This window comes from Saccopteryx bilineata, chromosome 3, assembly GCF_036850765.1.
Source record: "Saccopteryx bilineata isolate mSacBil1 chromosome 3, mSacBil1_pri_phased_curated, whole genome shotgun sequence".
NCBI classification, from domain to species: Eukaryota; Metazoa; Chordata; class Mammalia; order Chiroptera; family Emballonuridae; genus Saccopteryx; species Saccopteryx bilineata.
In genome coordinates this window covers 238,302,750-238,314,880 of record NC_089492.1, presented here as the reverse complement: position 1 = coordinate 238,314,880, position 12,131 = coordinate 238,302,750, and the positions used below count along the sequence as shown (strand labels likewise).

Below are 12,131 nucleotides of genomic sequence, written 5' to 3'. Positions count from 1 at the left end.
GGACTATATCAAATTAAAAAATTGTGCACAGCAAAACAAAAAGGCAACAAACCAGATGGGAGATGATATTTGCAAGCAACAGTTCCAACAGTGGATTAATATCCAAAATATATTAAATAAAACACAACTCATACAACTCAACACTAAACAAACAACCCAATTAAAAATTAGGCAGAGGGCCTGACCAGTGGGTGCACAATGGTTAGAATGTTGACTTGGGACGTTGAGGTCCCAGGTTTGAAACCCCAAGGTCGCCAGTTTGAGTGCAGGCTCACCAGCTAGAGTGCAGGGTTGCTGGCTTGAGCGTGGGATCATAAACATGACCCCATGGTCACAAGCTTGAGCAAGAGGTCACTGGCTCAGTTGGAGCCTACTCAGCCCCACCCCATCAAGGCATATATGAGAAGCAATCAATGAACAACTAAGGTGACGCAATTACAAGTAGATGTTTCTCAACTCTCTCCCTTCCTATTTCTCTATCTCCCTCTTGCATGTGTGCACATGCACTCTAAAAAAAAGTAAAGAAATAGGCAGAGGACCTGAACAGACACCTCTCCCAAGAGGACATACAAATGGCCACCAGATATATGAAAAGATGTTCAACTTCACTAGCTATTGGGGAAATGCAAATTAAATCTACAATGAGATATCACCTCACACCTGTTAGAATGGCTAGTGTCAACAAGACAAGTGATATCAAGTGTGGGAGAGGTTGTGGAGAAAAAGAAATCCTCATTCACTGTTGGTGGGAATGTAAACTGGTATAGCCACTATGGAAAACAGTATGGATGTTCCTTAAAAAATTAAGAATAGATTTACCATATGACCTAGCTATCACTCTTCTGGGTATCTACTCGAAAACTCAAAAACACTTATTTGCAAAGATATATGGATATATGCACCCCTATGTTCATTGCAGCGTTATTCACAGTGGCCAAGAGACGGGAACAACCAAAGTCGCCTCTGACAGAGGATTGGATAAAGAAGATGTGGCACAGACATACAATGGAATACTACTCAGCCGTAACAAAAAATGAAATACTGCCATTTGTGACAACATGGATGGACCTTAAGAATATTTTCCTAAGCAAAATAAGTCAGTCTGAAAAGCCAAGAACCATATGATTTCACTCATATGTGGAATTTAAAACTGAAACTCATAGACACAGACAACAGTGTGGTAGTTAATAGAGGGAAGTGGTATAGCGAAGGGTAATGGGGTCCAAGTATATGGTGACAGAATCTGATTTGACTTTGGCTGGTGGGGACACAATGCCATATGCAGATCATGTATCATAGCAATGTACACTTGAGCCCTAGATGATTCTATTAACCAATATTACCCCAATAAATTTAATTTAAAAATAATAACCCTAACCCTATACAGTATATGTTATACAGTAGCTCTGAAAACCAAGGCAAAAATCTCTACTCTCTAAGAACCAGAAAAACCTGGTCATTCAGAATAGCAGTCATGAACTTTCTAGAGCACAGAGTGTCATGAAAGCAGGACCACATCTGTTTTGGGGCCCCATGGTATCACCAAGCACCTAACACATAGTTGACATTGTAAATAGGCTTTGAATAGACAAATGAACAAATGAGTTAACAAGCAAACCGTAGCCAAGGTAGAAAACGTTAAGAAAGGTTGTTCAGAAAAAGGGTCGCTCTTGAATGAATTAAAAGTCTCCATCTAAAAACTATTTTAACATATATTTTATAATTTCAAATAACTGCTAACCAATAAGTGTTGCAAATAAAGTTTTTGGAACCTGAATATATTGTTAGTTTTAAGACTAACAATACCCTCTGTTTACTGAACAAAAAGTGCTGGGCATGTTTGCACACATTGCTTCATGTCAACCCCAGAACAGTTATTAACAAGGCAACGGAGGCCCTGAGAGATGAAGCAAGTGGCCCATAGCCGCAGTTAGTAACCAACAGAGGCTGGAGTCGTAGCTTGTTCTGTCAGATTCCAAAGCCCAGATTCTTTCCATTATACCCCTCTGTGCCTAGGATTTATAGAACATTTCCCTTGAACACCCAAAGGTCGCAGATGTAAAGCACAAACATCTGGTTGTAATTTCTGGCTGTATATCATTTTAACTGGGAAAAAGAGCTGCCTTCAAGATTAAGGGGACTGCTGTCCTTGATTCATAGAATCCTGAAGCCAGAACAGGTTGGCCTCCATTCCCTGGTATTTCTCATGTCTCAGAGGTGTCATCTTGTGCGTATCATATTTGTTCATTATTGCAAATAGAGACTCTGCTATGTTGAGCCTCCACAAAATGTTCTCAAGAGGGTATGAGCCACTAGGTCAAGGAAAGCATCCTGGAAGAGTCTTTACCCTCCTGCACAAAAAGTCCAGAATAATTATTGGAGGAAAACTAGTAATCACAGAATTTCATTTCTGGTGCACTTAATTTTTTTTCTTGGTCCTTTTGCATCCATGTCAGGTCACCTCTGTCAGGGTGAACCCAAAGCAGTTTGGATTAGAGTCTCCTCCATTGCTGAAGGGACAGAGGCATTTCAGATGTAAAAAGTTCAGGTTTGGCTCCTCCGTCCGGTCAGTGAAACGTTGGCCTAGCCTTAAGAAGCTCCCGTGGAGACTGGAACTCTCCTTAGCCGAAGCCTCGGGCGGCCCCGGCCTGGGAGCAGTGCCAGCACTTGTCCCACAGAAGCTCTCAGAGTCTGAAAGAGAAGTTGCCTGAGTCATGGGCTCCTTTATGCGAAGTTCCCGGAGTTCCCGAGAGATAAAACATTGCTTTTAATTCTACCTCGGCAGGATGTGATGGTTAAATGTTAGATAGTATCTCTCAGAAGCCTTTGAAGCTCCTTACAGCTTTTATTCAGAAGCTCCTAACCCTTCCCTGAAATCCTCCAAGCCCTTCCTTTCATCCCTGGCCTGCTCCATCCTCAGGGACTGACAGGCTCATCTTTCTGCCAGCTTCTTCTGAAGTTAGGTGGTTTTGGGAGAGCGCCAAACAGATGATGAAGGAAGTGCTGATATATGTTGGTAGGATCTAAAGTTAGCCTGTGGGTCTCAACTTCGTGACTTTTTCCAGGTATGATTATGAGGAGGTGGAGGCCGAGGGCGCAAACATAATGATGAAAGACTTGCAGGCCCTGATATCTGATCGCTCCTTCGTGGGCAAACAGTTCTCAGTGGGCGACAAAGTTTACACAGTGGAGAAGGTCGATAACTTCGAATACAGTGACCCGGTGGATGGAAGCATTTCAAGAAATCAGGTAGGACCAGACTTACGTGGATGTGGGAGAGAGGCCCCAGAGCTCACCTCTGAAATCTCAAGGGAAAGAAAGAGAAAGGCCGTGTGGTCACTTCACTGTTGCTGCCCTGTTTTTTTTAGGGTAGCTGTTCTCATCAATTACACGTGCTTTGCACATGTACTTGTAGGGGAAATGGTTGTTGCCTTGGTTCTCTGCGTGCCCCCGTACCCCACTTCTGTGACTCTTAGCCTAGACTCCAGAGGGATTTTTATACCCTCTAGAACAGGGGTCCCCAAACTTTTTACACAGAGGGCCAGTTCACTGTCCCTCAGACCGTTGGAGGGCTGGACTCTAAAAAAATCTATGAACAAATCCCTATGCACACTGCACATATCTTATTTTAAAGTAAAAAAACAAAACGGGAACAAATACAATATTTAAAATAAAGAACAAGTAAACTTAAATCAACAAACTGACCAGTATTTCAATGGGAACCATGCTCCTCTCACTGACCACCAATGAAAGAGGTGCCCCTTCTGCAAGTGCGGCAGGGGGCCGGATAAATGGCCTCAGGGGGCCGCATGCAGCCCGCGGGCCATAGTTTGGGGACCCCTGCTCTAGAATCATATGCAAGATGTTGTGTTGAGTGTGTGTGCAGAAAGAAGCCCAGAACCAACCAAAGAACCAAACAAACAAAAAACTGTTTGCCTTAAGTATCAACTCCTTTCTGTTCTTTCAAGAGATTACAACAGAAAGCCAGGGTGAGAATCATTATTATAGACTGATAATTCTAATTTCTCAGAAGAAGAAAAATAGATATGCCAGTCACAGAAACATTAACTGTTATCTGCAGCACGTGACTGAGAGCCAACCCTAACATCACAGGTCAGGTGAGGACCTGCCCCATGTCTGGACGGAGACAAGGCTGTTAGGGTTTCCCTCCCTGGGCGCCAGGAGCCATGTCTGGACGGAGACAAGGCTGTTAGGGTTCCCTCCCTGGGCGCCAGGAACCATGTCTGGACGGAGACAAGGCTGTTAGGGTTCCCTCCCTGGGCGCCAGGAGCCATGTCTGCACGGAGACAAGGCTGTTAGGGTTCCCTCCCTGGGCGCCAGGAGCCATGTCTGGACGGAGACAAGGCTGTTAGGGTTCCCTCCCTGGGCGCCAGGAACCATGTCTGCAGGCGGGCCCTCCTTCTCCAGGCTCCTCACAAACACTCAGGGCCCGCGGTTCTCTCTCCTCTGGTCCTGTTGTTGCCGTTACAGAATGGACTCATCTCTACTAATTTAGAAACAGATAATAAAAGGGGAGTTGCAGATTCTATTTTAGCTCTCCAGTTTGCTTTTCCCCCAATAGACCGAGATTTTTGGACTGGTCCTTCTCAAAGCATCTGACAGGCTTTGGAGGAAATGGGGTGGGGGGTTATTTAAAATCTCTCTGGGAACATGGACACAAGAAACCTCAGGGCCTGAGGGTCTCCCTTTCTCACAATTCTAACACGTGGCTTTTCTTCCACATGCCTTTTCACCATCTGTGAGAACTTTGGGTCCAGTATAGGCGATTGTAAATTATGTCTGAGATAATTAGAAAAAGAGAGGCCCAGGGTGGAGGAGGGAGTGGAGATAGGAAAGGGGAGGGTGGAGCCCAGCCAATGGTAGAGCAGAACAAGGCTGAAGTTTTTGTAGCAAAGACTTTAGAGAGAGAATGGACATTTAGGAAAAGGATCCTGCAACCCTGCGCTGCACCAGCAGCTGCTAGGAGGGAGCAGGGGAGCCCATGCTTATGGCAACACTCCTCCTGCACACCCTGCACTGCGTCCCGTGAGCAGGAAGTCGGCAGCTCCACATTCTGTAATAAGAGAGCCTCAGTATTGCCTGACCAGGCGGTGGTGCAGTGGATAGAGCATCAGCCTGGGATGCTGAACCCAGCTTCAAAACCCTGAGGTCGCCAGCTTGAGCACGGGCTCATTGGTTTGAGTGCAGGGTCAACAGTTCGAGCGTGGGATCATGGACATGACCCCATGGTCACTGGCTTGAGCTGGGGTCCCTCCATCAAGACACATGAGAAAGTAATAATGAACAACTAAAGTGCCACAACTATGAGTTGATGCTTCTCATTCATTCCCTTCCTGTCGTCTCTCTCACTGAAAAAAAGGAAGGAAGGAAGGGAGGGAGGGAAAAAAAAGAAAGAAAGAGAGAGAGAGAGAAAGAAAAGAAAAGAGAAAGAAAGGAAAGGAAAAGGGACGGGAGGGAAAAAGGGAAGGGAAGGGAAGGGAAGGGAAGGGGAAGGAAGGAAGGAAGGAAGGAAGGAAGGAAGGAAGGAAGGAAGGAAGGAAGGAAGGAAGGAAGGAAAGAAGGAAGGAAAGAAGGAAGGGAAGGAAGGAAGGGAAGGAAGGGAAGGAAGGAAGGAAGGAAGGAAGGAAGGAAGGAAGGAAGGAAGGAAGGAAGGAAGGAAGGAAGGAAGATGGAAGGAAGGAAGACTCAGTATTTAGATGGAAGACCAGGTAGGGGTGAAAATACCCTTCCTTCCTTCCCTTCCTTCTTTCCTTCCTTCCTTCCTTCCTTCCTTCCTTCCTTCCTGGCCAGGTAGCTCAGTTGTTTAGAGTAGTCCCCATACACCAAGGTTGTGGGTTTGATCCCTAGTCAGATCACATATAAGAATCAACCAATGAATGCATAAATAAGTGGAACAACAAATCAATGTTTCTCTGTCTCTATAAAATCAATAAATAAAAGTTTTAAAAAACCAACTCTTCTCTTTATGGAAGAATTCATAAAGACTGAAGGGTCCTCAGATAACTGTCTTGACCATCCTTCTTACCTCAGGCTGTGGAATATCTATCTACCCGGGATTCCCTAGTCTTTTTCTCTGACGCAAGAGTATTATTGAGGTTGAGAGATGCAACCAGGGAGGAAAAGGAGAGGGCAGCAGAGAGAGGGGGCTGGAATTGGCATTGCTTCCTCAGGAACCCACCTTTAGTCCTCAGGCATCAGTGGGAAATTGGCCACTGGATCCTGCTTGATGGGTGGGGAATAGCTGGTCTCTGCCATTGGGGCATGTGGCCTCCTGTTCCCTTTTGGAGACTGTCAGTGTTTTGCAAAAAGTTCTTCCTCTTGTCTGGGTGTTACCTCTTCTGCTCTGGTGTAATGCCAGTGGCTGAGGCCAGGCAGGTTTGCATTGATTCCGGCAGACTGTAGAGGAACTGCGGAGCTGGAAAGCATCGGGCCATCCCTGTTTATTGGAGGCTTGCAGAGACAGACCAGCAAATAAACAAAGGAAAACTGCTTTTCACAGTGGAGGGCAAGGAATCAGGAAAACCGCCCCTCACAGTGGTGGCTGAGGGAATCAGGAAACCACACCTTGCAGTGACAGGAGAGAGATCTGGGAGAGTCGCCCTGAGGGAAAGCACCATAGCTTTTCACAGAGACATAGACATGGCTCTCTGCCATGTGTTCACACACTAATCATGCAAAGTGCTTGCAGCGGGAAACCAGCAAGAAAGCCTAACACAGCTGTTTCCCCACATCTGGCTTCAGCCCATTCTGTCCACGTTTCTCTCCTGGTCTGGGGATCAAATGTCTGCATCTAGTGGCTTATTTATTTATTTACTTTATTAATCTTCAGACTGGAAGGGTTAGTCCATAAATCACAGTGAAGCAGGGAGGGGAGCTGGGTGTCACCCAGCCTCTCTGGGATCAGGTTTCCTGCCTGACCCTGTGGACGTTTCTTCCCCCTGAGCTCAGCCCCCATTGCTTGGATATGGTGACAGGCTGACCAGGGGCAGACTCGGGCTCAACCGCTGCCATTTATCCAGGATCTAATCTCCTGATTAAATGATAAGTATGGATGAGATTAGATCTCCAAATGGACCCCTTGTAATTTGTGAGCCTTCATTCTCCCTTCCAGCTTATAGAGGGGAAAATCCTGCCTGTTTTTTGTAGGGCTTGCGGCTCCTTTTTGCAGATGGTTCCCGCATCATCTTCCGACTGAGTGGCACCGGGAGCGCAGGAGCCACCATAAGACTGTATATCGACAGCTATGAGAAGGACATTGCCAAAATCTACCAGGACCCCCAGGTAATGCCCATGCTCTGTATGCTGACTAATTCTTTCTTTCGGAAGGAACGATAGTGGTTCCATCAAACCTGTGTCATTGCAGCTCTTAAATCGTCAACAGGTGGTGCTCACTTTCCTGCATGTCTCCTTCAGTACATCATAACAAAAATAATAGCTAACAATTATCGAGCATTTTCTGTTTGCCAAGCTCTGTTTTAAGCCCATTACATGGATATACTCATTTCATTCTCAAATGAGGTAGACTCTATTATCATCCCTACTGCAGATAAGGAAGCTGAGGCACAGAAAGGTTAAGCAGCAGTTAAAAGGTTCACACGCCTGGTAAGTGGCTGTTTCAGGATAGCTAATCTTTAAATCAGCTGGTGTTCTGGTCTGTCACTGATCATTTACCACTTTGTTTGGTCTGATTGCCGGCCCCGCAGAACATATACTGGTTCTAGAGTTGGTGGTGAGGGAGAGACCTTCATGACCCAGCAAGAAATGTCTTGATTAAACAATCTATGGATTTGTAGCCTGGTTGTTTGGATTCCCAGTCCCATCCCAAGGGTCTCCAGTAGTATGTCAGAGTACGGAGAGATCCTGGGAGCCAGGGACAGGACAGAGAACTTGAAGGACAGATACCTGTAATGCTGGTGGCTTAGGCCAAGCGGGTCCCCATTGGATTCAGGCAGACAGTAGAGAAACTGTGGAGCCAGAAAGCATTCGGCCATTACCGTTTAATAGAGTCTCGCAATAGCAGGCAAGCAAACGGGCCAGGAAAACTTTTTCTCATGGCAGCAAGGGAACAAACAGCAAAAATGACCCCTCAGAGTGATAGGCAGGCAATTCTCAATCCCCTCTGAGGGCAAAAGCCGTAGTCTTACATAGACTATACACACATGGTGCTGCCACATGCTCACACACTAATCAGGCAAAGTACAAGCGAGCAAGCCTAACACAGCTTTTTTCCCCCAAATCCATTTAGGGTTGTTCGCCTCCCAATCAACACAACAGCTATCTTCTGCGATGGTCCTTGTGCTAGGAATGAGGTACATTACATAAACAAGGTTATACAATAATAACAATAATTACAAAGGTATCCTTCACAATGTTTCCCTGAGCACTCTGTCCAAGGAGTTAACTGGAGGCCCACTTCCAGCCTCCTACCACACAGTAGGTGGGAGGGCCTATACAGTCCAGGGCTATGTCCACTGAAACCACAAGGTGTCCTTGGTGCATCTCTACAACTGGATGGGAGCAGCTTCCCAGTGCAGGAGGGCCTCCATGGTTGCTGCAACCCCCCCCCCATAAAGGTCTCTTGTAGTACTGTCCACAAGCAGTGTGTCCATCCAGCAAGGGAGCTGGTGCCCTACTCTGATTGCAGTCTACAATAGACAGCCCAGCTGTTTGTGCAAATCATCCCACACACCTCTCTCTTTTTTTTTTTTCTGAAGTGAGAATCAGGGAGGCAGAGAGACAGACTCCCACATGTGCCCAACCAGGATCCACCCGGCATGTCCACCAGGGGGCAATGCTCAGCCTCTCTGGGGCATTACTCAGTTGCAACCAGAGACATTCTAGTGCCTGAGGCAGAGGCCATTGAGCCATCCTCAGCGCCCTGGCCAACTTTGCTCCAATGGAGCCTTGGCTGTGGGAGGGGAAGAGAGAGAGAGAGGAAGGAGAGGGGGAAGGGTGGAGAAGCAGATGGGCACTTCTCCTGTGTGCCCTGGCTGGGAATCGAACCCGGGACTTCCACACGCCGGGCTGACGCTCTACCGCTGAGCCAAGGGGCTAGGGTCCCCCACACAACTCTTTGATAATGGACCTCAGCACCTTTCTATAAGTGCTCTTTCTGTTGCCACAAGCTTCATCCAAACCCCTCAGCAAGCTTACAGCGCTTGGCGGGGTCAAACACATTCAAGGCTTGTGCTGTCTTGACAGTTCTCTTAGATGCAAAAAAAAAAAAAAAAAAGAAAGAAAGAAAGAAAGAAAGAAAGAAAGAAAGAAAGCACCTATTATCTTCTAATGCCAACACCTGCTGCACATTAGAAGGGGACCAATGGATTGCCAATTTCACATGGGGCCTCTGCTCCTATTCAAACTGGGACAAAGGGTCTTGGGGATCCTCCTCTCCCACAGCTGTCTCCAACAAGTAATACTGCAACCATGCAACCTGAAAGCCAACCATTTTCTTGGCAGCTGCTGGGGGCACCCACTTCCTCTGCTTTTTCAGTGGCTGGAACCTCTGTTGCAGCTTAAGGTGCTGCCCAAGCTCTAAAAGGACTCCATTAGACCCACCATCTAACTTCTTCCTATCTTCCCTGACTGCAGTCAAATCTACCCACATCTGTGTTTGGGTAAACTTTACAGGCTCATTTCTCTTGTTAGTTTGGTGGGGGGCAGTATGGGCAGCAGCCCTCACAGCTTTATGATTCCATGCTGCCTCTACCTCACCCAAATCTGCCACTGTCTATGTGTAACCATGTTCATGGGCTGCCCCACATAGGGACTTAAGATAGCCACTAGTGACCCAAAAAGGGCTGATTGGGTGCTACAGAGAGTAAGATCCCTCATTCCTACCATAAACACATCCTCATCTGGCCCAGAGGACTTGCTGCAGCTCCATATATGTCTACCACTGACTCACTGCCCCCAGCAAGTCTCCAGCATTCTGCCAGACTGTACAAATGGCAGCCATCACCCACTCTAATAGGGTATGGTTTCCTGGGTTGTCATGGCAGTTCTGAAGATGCTGCCTCAAGGAGGAATGCGTGGTAATGGTGGCCAGTTTCTCCATCTCTGTTCTGGAGAGCATGATGCCATCCACCCCGTGTCCCACAACCTCAGTAACCAAGCTGCCAGGAGCTTGGTGGGTTTCTGCCTGAATTTCACCCCCAGCTCCATCAGCTCTGTCTGGGTGTAAGGCCAGACCACAGAGAGCTCAACTACCTGCGGATGGGGTTATGCTTGCCCCTTAGGCACTCTTAGCTTCTGGGTTTTTACCTTCTGGGTGACCACTGGCCAGGTTCAGAAGGGGAGGAGTTGGAAATGCCTGATCCCACCAACTCAGAACCACTCCACTGGCACAAATGCAGCTCCATCTTCAGCCACCATTTCAGCTCCTACAGCTGCCACCTCGGTCTGAAGCTGAGACTTGAGCTCTAGAACCCGCAGTTGATTCTCTAACATCTGCCATTGCCAATGTTCAGCTTCTGGGGAAAACTGAAGATTTTAAACCTGCAATTCCTTCTCCAGCAACCATTCCAATTCCATGTGCCATTTTTGTTCAGCCTACATTTCAAACTGGAACTCTCAAAGCAGTTGGCCTCCTTCTCCAGCAACAGTTGCAGTTCCTGCCGCTGTTGGTGCTCAGTTTGCAGCTCATCCTGGAGGTCTTGAACTCAGGCAGCCTCTTGTACATAACTTTCAGTTTCTTCTCGCAGGGCTGTAATAAACAGCCAGCCCAGGGCCCCCCAAAAGGACCGCTATGGGGAACCACATGCTGGAGAACAACTACTACTCCTCTATCCCACCCTTCAAGGGTGTTGGTGGCTCCATACCAATCTGATCTGAATCCTGCCCACTACACCAGATGTAATGCTGGTTGTTGAGGCCAGGCAGGTTTCTACTGGATTCAGGCAGATGGTAGAGAAACTGGAGAGCCAGAAAGTGTTGGGCCCTTACCGTTTACTAGTCTCACAATGGCAGACGAGCAAACAGGCAGGGGAAAACCTCTTCTCATTGCAGCAGGCAAACAAACAGCAAAAATGACCCCTCACAGTGATGGGCATGCAATTCTCAATCCACCCTGAGGGCAAGCACCTGTAGCCTTACATAGACTATACACACATGGTGTTGCCATGTGCTCACGCACTAATCAGGCAAAGTAGAAGTGAGCAAGCCTAACACAGCTGTCTTCCTAACAATACCCCAGTGGAAGAGCCAAGGGGAAGCAGTGACACATCGGCGAGTTTTCCGTGTACATTCGTCTTGGTGGATGTTCCCCAACCAGAGCTCCACAGCCAAAAATGTTACATTAGCCCCTTCTTGGCTATTTATAACACCCACCACATCTGAAAGGCTCTGACAAGAGCTGCAGTTAAGGCACCTGTTTAAATAGCATTCACCATGCTTATTTTTCTATAAAGCCTTTTTTCTTCTAATACCTAATTAAAGTCTCATGAAACTCACTTAAAAACCCTTGGCACAGTGGTTTTAGCATACGTTTTGGAGTTAGAGATCTTGCTTCTGATCTGGTTTCTGCCACTTAGCTATCTGTCCCTGGGTAAGTCATTTCAATGTTCAGAGCCTTGGTTTCCTTGTCTGTGAAATGCCAGAATACTATCTACTTCATAGAGTTGTTATATGGATTTAAGGAGACAATGGATGTGAAATTCTAAACACTGAGCCTGGAATATAGGATTAGTTTTTGAGAAAGGGCTCTTGTAATTGTTTTTATTACAAAAAGAGAGAGGTGAGAGGATAGATACTTCCCTTTACATTTTTTTCCAGTGGCTGGGCACCAACGTCCTTCATGGCCAGGTCTCTGTTGTGTCACAGGCATCCTTAAAACTTAAACAAAATGCATTACTGTCTGCACTGTTGACCCACAGAATAATAGAGAAAGAGAAGAAGGAATTGTGTTTCTTTGTCTTAATGCCTGGTACATGGGTAGATACAAAGAATGAATGAAAGATAAGTATCTTCGGGACCATAGTTCTGAGGAGATGGGAAGGCCCTGAGGGTGCAGGTGCCCACCATGCCTAGGTGTACCACCGTTCCCGCTGGGAGATGCCTTTCCTCACTCTGGAGTTGTTGGCTCACAGACTCAGCACTTTGTAGGGACTGTG

The 12,131-nt window shown here is 46.9% G+C and overlaps 1 protein-coding gene across 2 annotated transcripts in view; it reads left to right on the top strand.

Annotated features, from left to right (window-relative positions):
* The window catches only part of PGM1 (phosphoglucomutase 1), a 73,520-nt gene that overhangs the window by 59,588 nt on the left and 1,801 nt on the right, over nucleotides 1–12,131 (top strand). For both annotated transcript variants that reach the window (XM_066268992.1, XM_066268990.1), the window contains exons 9-10: nucleotides 3,066–3,249; nucleotides 7,168–7,302. In XM_066268992.1, coding sequence (XP_066125089.1) covers nucleotides 3,066–3,249; nucleotides 7,168–7,302 — 319 coding nt within the window. The remainder of the gene's footprint in view (nucleotides 1–3,065; nucleotides 3,250–7,167; nucleotides 7,303–12,131) is intronic.